This window comes from Anabrus simplex, chromosome 1 (assembly GCF_040414725.1).
Source record: "Anabrus simplex isolate iqAnaSimp1 chromosome 1, ASM4041472v1, whole genome shotgun sequence".
In the NCBI taxonomy this organism is placed as follows: Eukaryota; Metazoa; Arthropoda; class Insecta; order Orthoptera; family Tettigoniidae; genus Anabrus; species Anabrus simplex.
The window spans coordinates 1,571,311,159-1,571,331,789 of NC_090265.1; the positions used below are offsets into that span (position 1 = coordinate 1,571,311,159).

Below are 20,631 nucleotides of genomic sequence, written 5' to 3' on the forward strand. Positions count from 1 at the left end.
AACTCAAAAAGAAAATTAAAAATAACAATCTAATTATCACAAAAGCGGATAAAGGATATACTACAGTTATCATGGACAAAACTAATGACGTATCAAAAACCAAAGAATTCTTTAACAATAGCACGTTTACAATAATCAATAAAGATCCTACACTGCAAATACAGTGACAATTAAAACAAACATTAAAGAATATATCCTTCCTTTTTACAGATCAAGAAAAATCTAAACTATTAAATATGAACCCAGTCTTACCCACAGTTTAAGCCCTCCCTAAAATACATAAACATTCCTATCCAGCCCATTATTAACTTCAAACCCAGCCCTCTATATAACGTTTCTCAATTTAGTCAACGTTTTTTTAACAAAGAACTATCAATTTCTCTCTAAAAAATCCATCAAAAACACCACCGAACTAATTGAAAAAATGAAGTCATTTAATGTGCAGCCCAACCATACCCTTCATTCTTTTGACATAGTGAATATGTATCCAAGCATACCCATAACCAAACTCTCCTCCATTATTGAAAATAACTTAAACAGAGTTCTCTCAGCAAATTAGAATTATAGGATTTTATTTCTCTTCTGAAACTGGTCATCAACAATAACTTCTTTAAGTTTGATGAAATCATTTATCAACAAAATGGACTGGCCATGGGATCACCCGCATCGGGAATTCTAACGGACATACACTTTTCCAAACATTCTCATTTGGGCCAGGTATGTCGATGACACATTTGTCATAATGAATGAAGAAATCAAGAATGCGACCTCTACCCCGCAAGAACTAAAAAACATCGACCCCCCACATCAAATTTACGCTTGAGTCCGAAAATAATAAACTAATTAATTTTCTGGATTTAAATATTCTCAGACACCCTTTTGCACTTTCGTATAGAATTCTCAGAAAACTGACACAAACTGCCAATACTATTCGCCAAGATTCATACACCCCCAGACACACAAACGTGCAGCGTACAATAGCATGGTTCATCGTGCATTCACGATCCCTATGACTGAGAAAGACCTCAAAAACGAACTCAACACTACAAGGTCAAATCAAATTTAACGGTTACAACAGATAATCAATAAATTCAGACACCAGCCTAAGACTACTCTTCTTCTTCTTTAAGACGCCGTCTCCGAGCGGAGGTTGGCGATCCACGTAACTAGCTCTGATCTTGACAGCACAGAATGGAATGCCATTTCTGAAGTACAGCAGTGCCATCTTTGAAGGTCTTTCAGCCATGAATTTCTTCTTCTCCCAACAGATCTCTTCCCCTGTATCTTCCCTTCGATAATAAGCTGTAATAACTGATACCTCTCACCTCTCATGATATGTCCTAGATATTGCGTTTTCCTCTGTTTTATGGTGAGCAGTATTTCTTTTTGCTTTTTCATCCGACGAAGGACCTCGGCATTTGAGATTTTCATTACCCAGGATATCCGCAAGAGACGGCGGTGCAGGAACATTTCGAAGGCATCAATACGTTTTTCTATGATTGGATCCAGAGTCCAGCTTTCACATCCATATAGGAGAACAGAAAATATATAGCAGCGGATCATACGAATTCGTAGTTGGAGACTGAGATCTGACCTCGCAAAGAATTTCTTCATGGTAATGAATTGTTTCCTGGCCTGCTCAATTCTAGATATTATTTCCCGTTTGGAGTTACATTGGTCATCCAAAATGGTACCCAGATATTTGAGAGAAGACACTTGCTCAACTATTTTATCTTTTATTGTGAGATTTGTCCGAATTGTCTTCTTAGAGAACACCATCAGTTTCGTCTTTGAGGGGTTAACATATAATCCAAACTCTTCACTGTGCTGAACTAAGGAATTTATCATGCACTGAAGGGCAGGCATGTCATCAGCTATGACAACAGTATCATCTGCACATCTGATGTTGTTGATGATTTTCCCGTTAATTTTGATCCCACCATAGTCTTCCAATGTTTCTTTAAAGATTGCCTCTGAGTAAATGTTAAACAACAGAGGTGACAGTACACAAACCTGGCGGATGCCCTTCCTGATCGAAGCAGTTTCTGAAGTTCCTTGATCAGTTTTGACATTTGCAAACTGATTCCAGTACAGGTTACTGATTATACGTAAGTCACTGGAGTCAATACCTGTTGATCTCAGAATCTCTATCAACTTATTGTGCCTAACACAATCAAAAGCTTTTTTATAGTCTATAAAACAGGCATAGACATCAACATTCATATATCTGCACTTCTGTAACAACACATTTAACGAGAAGAGTGCCTCACGTGTACCAACGCCATTTCGGAAACCGAACTGATTCTGATCCATGTGGGATTCACATTTTTTAAGACTACTCTCACAAAAGAAAAATCTAAAACTACCATTTCATCTACTTTTACATTCAATGACGATGTCCATCAAATCACCAATCTCTTTCAAAAACATAACGTAAACATTTTCTTCAAAACTTCAGAAATTATACACAATTCAGCATCTGTCAATACCTCTAACAGATTTTCTAAATCAGGAATCTATAGATTCAAGTGTAATGACTGCTGTGCCTCTTACGTGGGACAAACAGGACGCAGCTTCACTACCAGATATTCAGAGCACGTCAACGCAGTAAGATATAACAAGTTTCCTGCTATACGCCAACATATTCACGACGCTAATCACGTAAGTTCACTGACATAGAACATGACTTCGAGATACTTCAAATAGCAAACAAAAGGCCAATTATGAATATTGTCGAAAATTGTTTCATTCATTGCGATCAATATTTCAGCCCTAACTATAATTTAAATTAAATTTCCGAGATATCTAATATTCTTTTTGATCTCTTAATTAAATGGTTAAAAAATATTAGACCACCTATGAACAACTCAATATTTAAAACCATACGTAATATATACCCTCATCAATTACCCCCACTACCACATCCCTCCGCTCCACCTTAGCTCTCTGCTAGTTGCGCCGCCTCTACCCCTCCCCTCTCCGCCTTGGCCCTTAAACTAATAATTCCATCCATCATTCCAGTTCCGTCCGCCGATCAAACAGGCTGCTCAAGGTGAGTTTGTTTCTCGTCATTTCTAGATGTTTCTTTTTAGTCTTTCCTTCTTCTTTTTAGCCTTTCCTTTATATTTTGCCTAATTCGGCTTTTAATTTCTTGTCTAGGTTTCAAAAACCCCATACTGAAGTGAGAATTAATTCTTTGGGTCTGAGCAAGTTCATCACATGCACGTTTATTTTCGGAATCAAACCACAGATCAAACAAAGTGTTAATATCATATGACTTTAAACTCTGCTGAGTAATTTCAACAAGATCAAAGAACTAGACATATACAAGCTGGACAAACCACCATATGTACAAAACAATGGTGTCATCATCATTTTAAAAGGATTTTATTTATAATGAAGTGCAATATTGTCATGTACCATATTTTATTTAATATTAATCTATGTAGGTGTTACAGTGTGATTTAAAGTTGTTTCTAGTTATTATGTTTGCTTGATTTGACTTGGTGGCAGATGATGGCACAAGTTTAGTGCCGAAACGAGTACCCCATGTGAACGACATGTGATTCACATTAATAAATGTTTGTGTATTGAACTGGAGGATCCCTATTAATTCATTTCAATTATTGTAATCCCATTTCAATACGGATCGTGAAATTTCTAAATATCACTTTCCACGTACCCCTCGTGATAACTGATTATACTGTCTTGTAGGTCTCTTCCCACAAGTTCATCTACCGACAAACAAAATTCATCTCCTATCACATGAAATTCAGGGGTGGATTTCCCTATATGCAATTTCACAGAACTCCTCGTATGGGATGTCCTCGTCACACTGGATAACCCTATTATCAGGTTTAGATAATGGACTTCTGTTTTGAGCACACCTTTTTCCTTAATTAAACTGACATCAGTTCCCGTATCATTGAGGAGATAGAAGGGTTCCTTATGCTTCATCGCTCTTTTCCCTAGCAGACTGATTTTTCTGGGTTGCTTTACTCCATGATTCATTACTTCATGGGTCGTTTACTTTCTGGGACCAACCTTTCGACCCGTTTTGGCGGTCCCCTTCTCATTTAACTCTTAGGCTTTTGGCCTTGCCTTGTTTCTGTCTCTGCTGGAGACCTTTGTTCCTTATCGCGGGCTTGAATTTTCACCTTCCTGGGATCTCTCTGACACTTAACTACTCTGTGACTCCTTGTGTCCTGAGGATTGAACCAACAGTTCTTTTGAAAGTGACCCTTTCGTCCACAAGTAAAACTTGCCCTTTCTCCCCACTGTCTTTGGCCTTCCCTACAGTAATGCTGGGTATGTCCCATCTTATTACAGTTACAGCATCTTATAAGCTCACAGAACTTTATCTCATGCTTTTCGCTTTGCATTCTCCCTCTTTTGTTCCTACAGTCTTTTTCGAGATGCTCTACCTTTTTATAATAACTACATATATTTTGTCTCGGTTCCCGCTTTACTGTTGTCTGGACTTTACAGTCATGGGTTCAATGTCCCTCTCTATAACAATCGTAACATATAACTATAATAGTTGCCTGTCTATTGGGTTTACGGGAAGGCATGGATGTCCTCTGATAGTGAGGTTCCGGCCTTGTTCTTACCTCTGTAAGTCTTCGCAATCGCATACCTGACAACTTTTAGAAATAAAAAATAGGATTTTTTTAATTCTTGGATTTCATCATGTACATAGTGCCACGGTCTCGATAAGAAAATGACAAGATAAAAGGCATACATGTTTACAGTTACAATGTGACTTGACCATTAAATTTAAAATCTTAAACTAAGAAAACATAAAAATGGTTACAAAAAATTGTACTTAATCATTCTTATTTATGACACACATACAAATAATAATATTTATATCGCACCGACATGCGGAATAAAATGCATAATAGTTTCCTTTATTAGCCTGAAATACGCAAAACTACCACATACAAAACAGATCAATATGTCTCATAGAGTATTATGACTTCGACAGGGGAAAAAGCACAGAACCCCAAGAAAAAACACCTGGCCTACACCTCCAACAAAACTATGCACCAAACGATGTTAAACAGCGTGCGAACCACACAATAACAAACTCATTCTTTCGTCCCGATTAATTAATGGAGTCAGTGGCCTTTCTCGCTTGTAGGATGATTTGCCGTTCTGAATTCCCACCTGTAAGGCACACTGCTATAGTAAGAGGGACACACGATACATGAAGGCAGACAGGCTATACACTCGCCAAATAAAGCATCAAATAAATACTGGTACGTTTAAAACCGAGGTTGCGTAAATTGCACAAGCACATAAGAATTTATCCCAGGTGAGAGTACTGACCGTACTGGAGGTTATATTGTTCAAAAATCGGAAGAAGTAAAATAAAGTCGGAATATGAGTTAAAAAACAATAACTTTCCGGGTAAATTGGAAGGGTTGGCAGGTATGCACTTGTGTCATGAGTTGCTGATTTCCTTGAGTGGAGATGACAACTGTTTCCTCCTCTCGAGCAATATCTACAGCTTGTTCTAAAGTCTGGGCATTTCTACCTTTGATTAAATTTTGGATTCTTTCGTCCTTAAGACCCTGGACAAAACTAGCCTTTATTAATTTTCTGATTAATCTCACCTGGTGTTCCTTAGCTACAGGCGTTTCCCCTTGTGTGGCCATGCTCCTTAATTCCTTGCCCATTCCATCAATTCTGTGGACTCATCATGCTTTCACTTCTGCCTTATCGAGCTGCGAACAACTGACACGCATAAAAGTCTACGGTTCGCTTTTCACTTAGTATTCATCTAGCACACCTCTAATGTCTTCCCATGTCTGAATATGTGACGTACTATCAATTGACTACGCGCTTCTTTTTAATCTCAGTTAAGATTAACTTGTAAAATAATTCATGGTCACCTGGTCTCAGTAGCCCCAATGCGATCTCTACATTCTCACAAAATTCTCTTAATCTATCAGGATGAGAGCCATCAAATTCTGCTGCTATATGTTTTAAAGCCTCTGCTACCAAAATATAATGGTAAGCATGCACTACTTCCTCATGTCCTACATTGATATTACTGGGAGCAGGACTATCGCTTCTATCTAACCCTTCCATTATGAACTAGGATTTTGACTCAACCTACTGTTGAATACAACGGGACTCTGAGCTGGGCTGCTTACTTCTTGAAATTCTTTCTAGATAATGCCTGCAAGTGTTTTGCTGCTGGATACTTCCTTTCTCTCACCATTGGTCTCATAGTACTCGAACCTTCTGGAACATGTACAATATTATATTAGATAGGTTATCACCAATTAATTAATTAATTAATTACCCCTAAATCTGACACCAAATTTTCTTTGCGTGCACCTGTCGTATCCTAGGGAATGGACAGGTTGGGCACTTGGGTTCAAATATCAGATTGACTTTGATTAAAACAACACTCTGACACCATAAAAATATAACTCTAATTTATTCAAATAAAAAACTAGAATATACATTCTATGCATTAACACTTTACAGCACCTTGCTTCTCAACTATTCCTGCTAAATATTCACTTCTCAAAATTGACTTAATCAGTTCGTTAGTCTTTGAATGCCTTTGAATCACACACATTAATATTTCACTTTACAACACCTTAAGTTATCCTCTAGTCTTTTAAGTCTCTAAATTAGTAGATACTTAGCTTGGATACTGAAAGCTTCTCTCGACTCCCTCGCTGTAAGACTCCTCTGGATTCTTCTCTGATGTGCTCGCGACTCGAACACCGAACTCTTTCTCTGGCTGGCGCAGACTGAGGCTATGGTCCCTTTAAACGTGTGAGCTCTCTACGTATTCTCTTAGCGCTTTACCCTGTGGTACATGGATGACCAACTCTCAACTGATCGACAGATCTGACCCCTCACTGAACGCTCTGTCTCCTGACTACTTCCTGCTCTAAGTGCTCCCGAGTGACCCTTGTCACTCCCTTTTACCTCTTCTCTGAGTTTCTAGAACATGGCATCACCTACTACAATGCTCTCTAACATCATTGACATGTTAGCTTCCTACTGGTTACTTCAGATGTCACCGCACTCATCTCCTGCACATACATGTGACTAGTAGTCTTCCGCTCAATCTTTCTAGAAGGAATTTTTGCACCACTACGTGTGTTCATAGTTCACAGCGCATTTGCCTAAGTGACCAAAAACATGCTTGTTTTCCAATGGTCCACCCAATATTAGCCTCAAACCGCGACCTTCTGGTCTGTTTACTGCAAGTTCTGACAAATATACTGATTGTTCACGATTGCTTCACTCACTGGCTCACTGAATGTTTCAAGGTGAGACTAGTTTTGAGTAATCTATTAAATATAATCTGTAACTCTGCGCTCATTCACCACAATGACATTTAATTTACACTTAATCACTCACTTCCACCAACTTTGCTATATCTTCTTTTCTTATACTCAATCTCACCATAATTGTGAAGGATTTCTGACTGGGAGGTCACGGATCGAACCCTGTTTGATGCGCTCACTCCGTAATTCCCGCGGACGTATTGCGAATCTACGCTCGCGACAATCCTATAGAACGTACATGGCCGTTGATGGATAAAGAGTGGGGAGGAGCCACAAGATTGGACAACTTATTTATTTTCTTACAAAATGTGCTCCTTTGTTTCTTTCAAGACAGTTTATTATGACATGAGGGAGCTCTCAAGAATCGTGTTCTTGAAGTCTGAAAGAGCATCAAGGGATGCTTCTCTGCTCTCCTCTATTCTCCAATACTCAAGGAGATTTTTTAGTTGGAAGGAAGCGTTCGTGGCCTTAATTAAGGTACAACCCCAGCATTTGCCTGGTGTGAAAATGGAAAACCATCTTCAGGGCTGCTGACATTGGGATTTGAACCCACTATCTCCCGGATGCAGATTGTTTTAAAGGAGAATTACAACGAGGCAACCATCTTCCGTACAACACTAATCAGAGAGAGGAAAAAATGGAAGGGATCCAACACCTTGAAAAATGAAGGTATTGGCCAAAGAAAGACAAGGGCCACAAAGGGTGTGAAAATGAAAGACTCCCTAGGCCTCGAGTGCTCTAACACCGTCGGGGTTGGAAAAGAATAAGAGTTGACCAAGGGAGGTTGGATAGGATAGATGAAAGTGAGGAGCCTGGCACAAGCAAGTGAAAGCAATGCCAGGACTCAACTAAGGGCCCTGTGGTCGCCAACCCACGCTCCAAAGTTCAGAGCCCCTGGAGCTCCTTTTCGTCACCTGTTACGACAGGCAGGGGATACCGTGGGTTTTATTCTACTGCCCCCACCCACAGTGCATTATTTATGATTATACTCTACTTCTCATTTAACAAAAATGCAATTATTTTCAAGGGCAGAAAGCATTCATTTTATTTATTTTCTTACAAAATGTGCTCCTTTGTTTCTTTCAAGACAGTTTATTATGATATGAGTATGAGAATATCTTATTTTTCTTTATTACAACTCACCTATCATTATGGATACTTCTTTATTTGTTTGTATAGTGAAGAATATTCTTCATTAGTCTGTAAATGGAAGCATTGTCCCGGTCTTTTATTTGTATATGTCATTTGTCCCATTTAATTTCTCTCTCATTTCCGCAAGTAACTTACCGGTATATTAAGAAAAAGGCATGGTATAATATTTCAGTAAGAGAGTAGGCTATGTCTTTAAATGAAATGGTTACCTTCTTTCATCTTAATTTCTTGTGTTCAAATCCATGCATATTTTAGTGCAAAATATATTAATTATTCTTTTGGCAGTGCTTACAAGAATATTAAAGTAGTTTAATTTTATATGGCCTATACTGATGAAAATAAAAGTCATTTTTTCTTACAACAGTTGAGCACGATGCTATTTGATAATGTAGTCATGGTCGAGACTGCTAACATTTCAGCCAGCCTTCGCACACAAGAATGACAAAGAAACTGGAGAATTTGACCCTCAATGAATTGACATATACAGTACATCTGTTACCTTCAATGACAGAGTGTGTGTAAACAGGTACTGGGTGGTTCTGAGGGCTGTAACCTACCGATTTCTTGTCTGAAATGAATATTTCTGACCATAACTTTTAAATTAACACCAGTGTACCATGAGTCACCGTTTGCAGTGTATACACCTAGGCACGATATAACCATCATTCGTTTCCTTCTTGTGGACAACATGATCACGCAGTGCACAAGTCTGCCAAATTGTCAACTTTGGAAATAGGGAGAAGATGATTGCTGTACATTGTTAGGTGCGGCGATTGACATAACCACTGGACTGGGATCAAGTAAAGGGGTTCTGGGAGCATAAACTGTGAAGCAGCTGTTAGGTCTCTAACATTATGAGGGCGACAGTGGCACATTCTATGTGGGCTAGTGGTGAAAACCTGAATTTATTAAGTATACTGGATAATGACAGAGCCATTGGTGTGGATTGGTTACATATGGCTGAGTAGGTAGTGCCTCGAGATCGAGACTGCAGTGAATTTGATGTGCTCGGGTTGGTAACAGAATATTTCTCGTGATTGCTGTAAAAGATGTCATATCCGATTTCATAAAATGATAAAAGTAAATTTACTTCTGGGGGCAGGCTGGTGGGATGCTAGCTATCGTAATTAACACATCTCTCCACTAAAAGGAATTCCATGTAACATTTGCATCATTTCTACTCCTTTATCATGCTTTAAACCTAGTGTAGTAGTCAAATTCCACCAAAGCAGGAGTTCTATGTTGTCTTCATAGATCAGGTTAAAGCTTTTCAACGCATAGACAGAACGATACTTCCAGCAAAACCAGGGAAGATAGAACTATACATAAATAACACTAATCTGATAAGAAATCTATTGAGTTACAACATTATCAATGACTCTGTCACTTAGTCAGAAGGAATCATACAAACAAGAGGTCAAAAGGAGACCCAACTTAACCTATTTCTCTTATAGGCCTACATCGTCACAGCTGACTTAGCACAAATATGCCTTCTTACATCATCATTGTATACTTGCACTGATGACATAGTGCTCAAATAAACAAACAGAAAAGACCTCCAAAGATAATCTCTTGACACACTGGGCTGACAAAAACAAACATGAAATAAAAAATATGTATGACAAAAACATTCCATGAACCTCCATAGGCATGAATGTGTGAACACTGCAACTTGCCATGCAACAGATACCAGTACCGTATCATCACTAATTGTACTGGTACAAAGAGAACAAACTAGATCAGAAACTATTATAACATATAACAGTCTTTTATTAAACACACACTTGTGCAGAATTCTTATATTATTATTGGACAAGAAGTTTAGCAGTGGAGGACAAGCGGACTGAAAAATATGAGTGTAATATTAAGCAAGTAGAAATAAAACTAGACTCTGTAATTCTTCCGCAAGCGGGCCGCGTATAGCACGGCTCACATGATGTCACAGACATTAAACAAACATGGCGCACCTCAGACGATGTAATAGATGTTACACGAATAACATGGCGTGGGTCGCTGACGTATGAACCAGCTATACAGAGCTGCCAACCTAAAAACATTTAGTAACAAGACCACTGGTCTGGATAGGTTAAGTTTGGTTCGTGACAAGACCATTGGGCTGGATTGGTTAGATCTGGCTAGTGACAAGACCACTGGGCTGGATTGGTTAGGTCCAGCTAGTGACAAGACAATTGGGCTGGGCGAAAGCAAAAGGGGTCTGGGGCCGTAAGCCCCCGGGTTAGAGCCACGAAGCGGCCCTTGGCTTCTAGTATCCTGCGTGACAACACCACTGGTCTGGATTGGTTAGGTTAAGTCTGGCTAGTGACAAAAAACATTGGGCAGGATAGGTTAGGTCCAGCTAGTGACAAGACCATTGGTCTGAGTTATAGGAAAGTCCCTCAATTTATATTCACCGACACACTTTTTGCAACAGAGATTGAATGATCAAAAACGTGCCTTAATTACGGCGGGGGATACAATTTCACCGAATGTGGTAACCCTGCGGCCGCTGATCATTCAACCTCTAGCAAGGAAAAAATTACATGGACTTCTTCACAGCCAATCACAGCTGATCGGAGCTGGCCAATAGGAATGAAGATAATGGTGGCAATTCTTTCTTTCATGCTGTTTCGCTTTCAATTCTCCGATATAAGAATAATCTTTGGGGCGGGATGGTGGGTTTCTAGCAAGTGTAGAGAAAGGATCTCTCCTCTCTGTTACTTCAGGTATTGTAAAACATTACTTTTCAATCATCATTTCTAATGATTCCCTACGGAAGCATCATCCTAGACTCGTATGGAAAATCATGGACATAAGTTAATATGTGTACCTCCAGTTTTGAACGGCTTAGAGGATACCAGTGTGATAAATGTCTAACAAACGAGCATCTAATTAGTCCCATTTAGTATTCTGCAGGGTTATCTACAAGAATGAACATTTTAGTACCTACCAAACAAAACACCTGCCACAACAGAAGAACCCTACCGCCAAACATATCCCGAAGCAGACTTTGACATAAATGTAAATATTATGTCTATCACAGACCCCAAAGACAAATTTCTGTAGATATGAGACCATAATATTATCTACTACATTTAGAGTTATGCAGTGCTGCTGCTATCATTTCCTTCGCTCCTATATCCATGCATTACATGAAATCATCCGAGACAGGGGAATTAAAAATAATATTATCATTAAAATACTAAACTAAAATACCATTACCTGAGATGGACTCAAAACGTTGGCGAATAAACTTGGACTAACTAAAGGTCTATCTAAATTCTTCCTCATAGTTTCTTCAAATGGATTTCGTATCACAGTGTTTTGCAATCTTGATGGCGGTGTCCTATGTAATGGCAGATTCGGCAATTTTACCGATCTGTAAGTACATCTAGGAGTAGACACATAGTCGTTCACTTGCTGTTCACACTTCTGCGAATAGATTTGTCCCTCGTAAATTTTTGGTAACCTCTGAATACTTTCCGGAGTTTCATAGCAATTAGGCTGTAGCTGAGACTGCACTGAACGTTTAGATATAGGTGATGTAAACAAACAATTTTCATTTGCTCTGTTATTTTCAGTGTTATCCTTCGAAGGACTAGTTCTTTCCATCATATTGAAGAAACTCAACCTATGCCATAAAAAAAATGTTTACGTAAAAGAAGAACGGATAACTGCTCACTTGAAAGTCCATAAAGATGTCATTTTACTCGACCCACATGAACATCATTTCCAACTGCACTCCTAAAGCTACTATCAATTCACCATCAGCTGTTTGCAGCCATTTTTAAATTACCGCTGCAACCGCTTCCACTTGAAGTTTTAATGGGCATGTTATGTCACCCAGTTCCAACACTTCTTGAAATGTTATGTTGGGCTCCTTGTAAGTTTCGCCCAGTCAATATTCTTAAGAGAGATATAAAACACCGTATAGATATGTGTATAAATGTAAATAAATAAACAAATGGGAGCACTGCATTATACACACGACAGAAAACACTGGGGATTTGGAAAAAGAGGTGCGCATTATAGACTACTTCTTCTCCTTCTTCAATTAACTCATGAGCGGTAACGGTATCGTATGCAAGGCACTAACCTCTACACATGAATGGCTGGTAGCTTGGGTAGGAGTAAGCCAACGAGCTAGAATAACATAGAGGGGCTGTATGCCTGTCAACAGCGCCCCCTGCTTGAACCATGGGGCAGCCATGTTAACGGTTGTCAAAACAAAGCGAATTGGCGTGAGAGCATTTGTTGAGGTGACAGGGAGATAGTGCATGCCAATTTAATTCCCTAAGTTTTAAGAAGTGAAAACATAGATTCTCGCTTTCAAGAATGCCAGCCGTAAGCTCAGCGTATGGTTGTTCTAATCGGAGTAATAAAATCAAGATATATCGTGCTTTAAGTAAGTATTACTGAATTATAGCCGAGATTCCTTTTTGTAGTTTCTGTTTGTAATTAAATCCATTTTATTGTTTACATAGCGAAAGTACGGATAGCCACGGTAATTATTTGTCGAATTTTGTTTCAGATTTCGTTTAAAGAACAAGGTATTAACGGAACAATGCGTTGTGAGGGCGAAAAGGGATAAATTATATCCCACTCAATTCAGTTGCTTATGCTCTGTACATTTCCAGCCCTATTTAATTTTCATTCACATTTATAAATAAAGGAAATGGAGCGGCCACCACCAAGAAAACGTAACCACAATAAAACACTTATTTCGTTCAAACGTACACTAAGTCTGGTAAATACAGTATTTCACTGCTATTTTTGAAATGTATACAGCCTTTATTGTAGATGTCTGTTGCCTTGGTTTTTAAAACTACGCCACACTTCATAATGGACAACTTTCAAGCTTACCTTTCAGTTAGTAATCCCAGTATGATATGGTAATGGGAGAAACATGAAATCCCTCCTATATTATAATAAATAATTACACTAAACGATTGTTGTGGTAAAGTATTCATGGACCACCTCTGTGGTGTACTGGTTAGCGTGAGCAGCTGCCACCCCTGGAAGCCCGGGTTCGATTCCCGGCTCCGTCACGAAATTTCAAAAGGGGCACGAGGGCTGGAACGGGATTCTATCAGCCTGGGGAGGTCAACTGAGTAGAAGTGGGTTCGACTCCCACCTCAGCCATCCTCGAAGTGATTTTCCGTGGTTTCCCAATTCTCATCCAGGCAAATGCCGGGATGGTACCTAACTTAAGGCCACGGCCGCTTCCTCCTCCCCCCACAAGGCCCCTGTTCAGCATAGCAGGTGCAGCCCTCCCTCACAGTTGTATCCCCCGACCAAATATCTCACGCTCCAGAACACTGTCCTTGAGGTGGTAGAGGTGGGATCTGTCGCTGAGTCCATGGGAAAAACCAACCTGGGAGGGTAAACAGATTAAGAAAGGAACACAGTACTCATGAGGATGCAATGATTTTAAAAATATGAACAGAATGAGGTTGTAACATATTGTAGGTCCCTATGATTTTAAGGCTTCCTGTCATAAATATTTATGTCCATCGTTTTTATTCTAATTTACGCTTAACCACAACAGCCAAGCAGGGTAACGCTCTTGTTCCGATTTCAAGGCCTATACGTATGTCACTGTGCGATGATTTCGAACTACCCTACAATCAACTGATCGTGATGTTGGCCTCGTGCCGCAATATGATGAAGAGGCGGTATTCGCTTTAATGCTTCAAGCTATCGGCAACGGTCTTTAATTCTCAACCCGTGATTCTAAAATGCGTATTTCTACATGTTTCGTCATTTAAAGGCCATGTCCCCTTGCTTGTGTGACCACAGGAAATATGGCGGACTTTCGTTCTATTAGCTTCACCCAGGCAGCGCTTCCGCCTCTCTATGTTATTCTAGCTCGTTGGAGTAAGCCGAATAGAAGATACCTGGCGTAGTAAGATGGCAGCGAGCGTACGGTGCAGTAGACCACGAGGAGCGCGCTTGCTTTGTTTATGCTTAGTTCAGTGACGCCAGGTCTTCTGATTATAGTTCCACGGGTGTTCTGTGCTGTTTTATTGCAATGCCCCACACATTTACAAAGGAATTAAGATGAAATACATCAATGAAAAATCACTACTTTAGATATTACACTCGCTAACCACATGTTACTTCTGCATGTTCATCAAATATAAACAAACAAGGGAGCCATGCTTGTACTACTACGATTAACACAAATACGAATTCCTAAATGAAAATAAGACAAGTACATATTATATTTAAACTATCAAAGTATATATGTGTGTGGCAGGTATAAATTGAGTACTACTTGGAAGAGGTACAACATTCTCTCCGTCAGTTCAAATTACAATATTTCCTAACATAACGTAATAGTATTGATTAGGTGGTAAACGAGTGACTGTCAGCATGCCTAAAATAAAAACATTTTCTGAAAGAGGAAGAATAGGACTTTGTATGAATAACAAGGAAAACTGAGTTTTTGTCTCAAAATACGAACGATTCAGTCATACCTCCCCTTAAGAATGCATAATTTCGTGGCATACATGTATACAATTTACAGCATTGTTTCCAGAAACGGTTTTTCACTCGTATTGTATTACCGATCGCTAATTGCATGTATTCTGCACCTAAGTTAATATGTGTGGCTTCTTCGCCGTCCAACGGTTTTCAATCACCGCAAGTCAGGCACGTAGGGCATTCCCTATTGAAAAAGTGAACTGAACAGGTGGACAACGAAAATCGGGGAGGTTTCACCTCAGGACGAGCCAATCGCCAGGAACTACCACACCACCCAGGGTGACTACATGGTCCTGCCAGTCTACTGGAACATACGTGAACACTATGTTTCCATTTTCTCCTCACTGTTCGACTACTACAACGGCTACTACTAGTACCACCACTACCACCATCACGGATCTCAGCCCATCAGTCGCAGTCGCCTACCACTCGGCGGTCATGTCGAGTTTTGCAGCGCCAGATTACCAGGCAATATTCATCCCAACGACGCCAGCTCCACAATGGAATGCCTCCAACATTCAGTTTAAATTTTCGAGTCTGCCACCAAGTTCTCCAGCACCCGAGGAACGAATCCAACAACACTCATCAGCAGTGGCACGAACTGATCCATCGCTACCCATAGACACCCCCGTTCAGGCTATTCCTCCTCCAATCACTACTGCCAACCCCACTTCCAATTTTCCCCAGCTTGCTTTCTCCGCTGTTTCCGGTACTCGACGCCCTATTACTCGCTCCCGTTTCCTCCAACCCGCCCAAGCAGGAACTCATTCCTTCTTACTTACTAGTCCTTCCTATGAATTCCATTCTCCCCACGCCATTTTCTCCACCCTATTACGTAACAACATGCGCCAAGAAGACGTAGCGGATATTCGCAAAATTACAAATGGAGTCATAATCCAGGTCAACGGAGACACTGCTGCCAACCTTCTCACCACGGCCATCGGCGCTCAACGTCTCGGATCCAACAACCCCCTTCAACCCCTCCCACAGCCATCTCTCAAAACTCCACCTCCCCCACCACGCTACAGCCTCCTTAGTTGCGTCATTCGCGGCGTCGACCCCTCTATTTCTGAAGACACAAATCATCTCCGAGCTCAACGCAGAAGGCATTCCGAATCAGGAACGCCACGGGTCCAACTCACATGGTCCGGATTCTTCTACCCACACCAGCAGAGATCGACCGGGTACTGGCCAGCAGAGTCTCGATTCACCGTCACCACCATAAAGTTGAACCTTCATGTGCACCGCCTCCCCAATCCATCAAGTGTGAGAGGTGCCTCACCTACAATCATCATCTCACCACGCACTGCACTGCCCAAAGACCATCATGTGGACACTGCAACCAACAACACGCTACGTTCCGATGCCCCAACACCCAACAACCACCCCAGTGTCATAACTGTGGAGGCACTCACCCCGTATACGCCCGCCGTTGTAGAAGCCGCCCTTCCCCTCCCCACAATCGCCCAGACCTGGTGGCCCCTATTAGAACCATAGACTCGCCCACATCGCCCAATCGCTCTCTGTTTTCACCACCCACCGTAGAAGATCTCATTCGTTTTGTCACTCTCTCCCAACTCAACATTCACCCCTACAATCGCTCCTTAGTCCTCCATCACCTACAGGCCGCAGCCAACCAAACCTTAAACCTCCTTTTCTCCACCACGCATTCCGGCTTAAATTCTCATTTCAGTTTCGCTCCTCTGGAAACAATGGTTGAACCTCCCGTACTCTCCCGTATATCTTCCAGGTCTCTAAGTGTTTTACAAGAACAATGTCCCATGGTTAAATATTTTCATCGTTCGCTGTCTGTCTTCATATCTGGTATCCCGGGCGTCGGATAATGGACAATCACTGAGGATTTGTAAAAGCTGTAAAATATGTTATTACAAAAAAAGCAAACGGTCTGAAACCCTTCCACTTTATTATGTATATACTTGTTGCTTGTATGTATGTTCTAAAAAAAAGAAAAGCAATAATAAATGAATAACTACAGTAGTAACATCCTTAGGCATAGGCAAAATTCCTCCCATCTCCTCCTTCTTCACATCCTTTACCCACATCCTTCTTCCATCACATCTCCCCAACCCGCCCGCATCTCTTGGCCAGAGAGAGGGCGTAACCCTCTAGGTGGCCCGCCCTACCCCTTCAGGGTGGGGAATGAAAACTTCTTAGATAGATAGATAATATTTGTCCTCGCCAGCCAGCGCCTCCTAGCGAACCAGGGAAGAACCGCCAGCCAGCGACATTCTACAGGCAGTGCATCCTAGCGGGATCACAGGTACCGCTACGCCTCGCCACTACAGGACTGGTAAGACGGGTAAGCTGCCTTTCACTCTCTCCGTCCAGAAAGGGCCCCTACACCGTAAGCCGGTGCGGCTCCCCAGTGGAGCTTAAAAACGCATTCGGACAGGTGGACGAAGCGGCATCTCGAGGGGTTTCACCCCAGGACTGTTTATTTGGTGTAGGGGCCTGCGGAGGGCAGCTAGGGGTGTCTCCCGGACCAAGTGGGCGCACCTAAGGGCCCTCAGGTGTGCGAACACCGCGTAGCACTACCTACTAGTAGACATTTGAATACAGTAACAAGGAGCGCAATAGTGCAACTGACAGTGACAGTAATAGTGTTCAGTGAATAAATTATTAATTTAAAGGACCAAAATCTGTTTGGACATGATGGCTACAACTACTGCAGTTACCAGTACCACCATCCCCACTACCACCACGCCCACTACCATCCTCCTTATAAACAGGCTCACAGCTGAGCGATGTGCCCAACAATTTCAACCACCAGATATCACCAACTACCAATAATCCCAGCCCCTACCCGTGAGCCTTCCCACCCAGTCTCCAAGCAACACCTTACCAGCCACTCAGACAACAGTGACCAGGAACCCAAAACTAAAACACCAGCGACGGAGAAAAAATCAACACCCGCCTCCTCCCCCAGACAATACCTCCCCAACCTAGATTCCCCCCTCTGGAACCCACGCCTTTCTGATCAAGGAACCAGCCCCTGAATTCAAAAAACCTCAAAAAATTCTTCTTTAAACTACTTCAGTTCAAATTTCAACGCGAAGAAATTGCTGATATACGCCCCACGAACAATGGGTTCATTCTGAAGCTCGTTCGGGAGGACGCCGCGCAACGGCTCGTGGGTTCGGCTCACCCGAACCCCTGAAAACCCTATCCCCACTCGCAATCAAAAACCAATCCCACCACCCCGTCACAGCTTATTTAGTTGTGTAATCCTTGGGGTGGACCCCCACATTCCTGACGAGGTTATAGTTCAGGAGCTCCACGAGGAAGGCATCCCCGTGCAGAAATCATTCCGAATAAAGAGCCACTCGGGGCCCACCTTCATGGTAAGAATTCTGCTCCCTACCTCCCAGGACGTAGACCGAGTACTGGCCCATGGGGTATCTATTTAGAGACACCACCATCGGGTGGAACCCTCCCGAGCAGCAGCCCCCCAACCCATCAGATGTGAGCGGTGCATATCGTACAATAATCATGACACAGCACACTGCACCTCCGTAAAACCAGTGTGCAGCCACTGTGCACAACAGCACTCCACCTCCCAATGCCCTAATACCCAGCTCCCACCGAAATGTAACACCTGCGGTGAACCCCACCCCACATACTCCCTCAAATGCAAAGTCCGTCCACAAACACCTGGAAACCGTCCTAAATTAGTAGCCCCATTCCGTACCATAGACTCCCCCACCCAACTAACTCAATCCCAATTACCCCCCCCCCCCCAACCGTTGAAGACATAATCCGATTCGTAACTATCTCCCTCATGAACATCCACCCATACCACCGACCACTGGTCCTAGCCCAACTGCAAGCAGCAGCCAACCAAACCCTAAACGCCCACTTTATAACCACCCACTCCGGATTGAACTTCATCCATCTCGAAACATTAGTATAAGCATAGCCCAGAACCCACCCCGGTGAACCCGGGCCCCAGCACGCGCATTAACCTCAACGAACTAGACCAACATTAACGATCATTCTACTATACCTTAGACCATGTACTAGGCTGGAATCCCCTCCACCACCCCACCCCCACCACCACGCCTACCCCCACCAGCTTTCCAGGCCCCACACCCGATGGCGGTAACCCATAAGAAAAATAAGCTGTGACATTCAACCCGCTACCCGAACTCCTATAACCCCATAGAAATCCCCAGTCACCAACCCCCCAACAAAAGCCCAATGAGCCCACGTCAAAACTCCTCCTCTCCACCAAACAGCTGATGTAATCAAAATATATATTCTAATATATGTCTCATATGTTTCAGAAGCAGTTTATCCTCATCAATCAAGACAAGAATGCACTATTTGTAAAATATCAGCCTCACATAAATACTGTAATTTAACACCATGTAAATAGTACAGCAGAAGCAACCTAAAACATATAATGTAAATATCGCAATTTCACTAAACAATACAAAACACTGTAAAAAGTTTTAAATATGGTAAAATTTTGTAAACACTCACAGTAAATCCCCTATGTAAAAAACACCTAACCAAATAGTGTAAAATGTTGTAAATATTGTAAAAATAATTAAGCAATCACTGCAAATATCCTAATAGCCCCCAATAAACTCAAAAAGAAGAAGAAACCGGGGACAAGGGATATATTTCCAATAACAAAACTGTAAAAGCCCTATTTTGTAAACAAATCATATCAATTCTCAAATCAACAACGCAGCAAGAAGAATGGAAGACGTAAAAAACAAATTTTAACATTGTAAAAAATCAAATTGTAAAACTGAAAAATTGTAAATTGTAAATATTCTGCATATACTGGAAAAAAATCAATAAATATTTAGCCAAGAGGTCGAAACCCCCTATCAACTCCTTCACTGAATCAAAGCCCATCACCTCCGCCCTCAAACACAATCAATCCTCTAAACCCGCCAAATCTCCTGGCCAGAGAGAAAGCGTTACCTTCTAGGAGGCCCGTCCCTCCGCTTCCGGGGAGAGAAATGAAAACGTTCACCTAGTCCTAATATTTGTCAAGACGTGGACTGCTCAAGTCTACACATCACATCTTCTTTTTTCGCTAGCCGGGTGACGCACACAACTCCAATTCGCACCTAGCCGGCCGCAAGAAAGCATATAGGCCTGACGCCAAGAAGGCAGTCGGCCTCCCTTATACCAGTATGTACACCTGCCTAGTCCATGACATTCATCCTTCAATTTCTGATCTCGAAACTGAAACAGCGTTAAGCAAATACGGCGTTTGCAGTGCTGGCAGGCTCCTCACAGGCGCGGAAACATCCAAAGATGTGCTCCTTCACATCTCCAAGCCTCGTAACTACCAGTACATCCTAAATAACCGAGCTCGATAGCTGCAGTCGCTTAAGTGCGGCCAGTATCCAGTATTCGGGAGATAGTAGGTTCGAACCCCACTGTCGGCAGCCCTGAAAATGGTTTTCCGTGGTTTCCCATTTTCACATCAGGCAAATGCTGGGGCTGTACCTTAATTAAGGCCACGGCTGCTTCCTTCCCACTCCTAGCCCTTTCCTGTCCCATCGTCGCCGCAAGACCTATCTGTGTAGGTGCGACGTAAAACAACTAGCAGAAAAAAATTCTAAATAACGGAGTATCGCTCCGTGGAAACCGCCATAGGACTGAACGCTCTCCGCAGCATATACTAGCGCAACTA

The 20,631-nt window shown here is 41.8% G+C and overlaps 1 protein-coding gene across 1 annotated transcript in view; it reads right to left on the bottom strand.

The window, feature by feature from the left end:
• The window catches only part of bora (aurora kinase A activator-like protein bora), a 321,188-nt gene extending 308,946 nt beyond the window's left edge, over positions 1-12,242 (bottom strand). The window contains exon 1 of the mRNA XM_067153480.2: positions 11,691-12,242. Within this exon, the coding sequence (XP_067009581.1) occupies positions 11,691-12,083 (393 nt within the window). The 5' untranslated portion in view covers positions 12,084-12,242. The remainder of the gene's footprint in view (positions 1-11,690) is intronic.
• Positions 12,243-20,631: the final 8,389 nt, after the last annotated feature.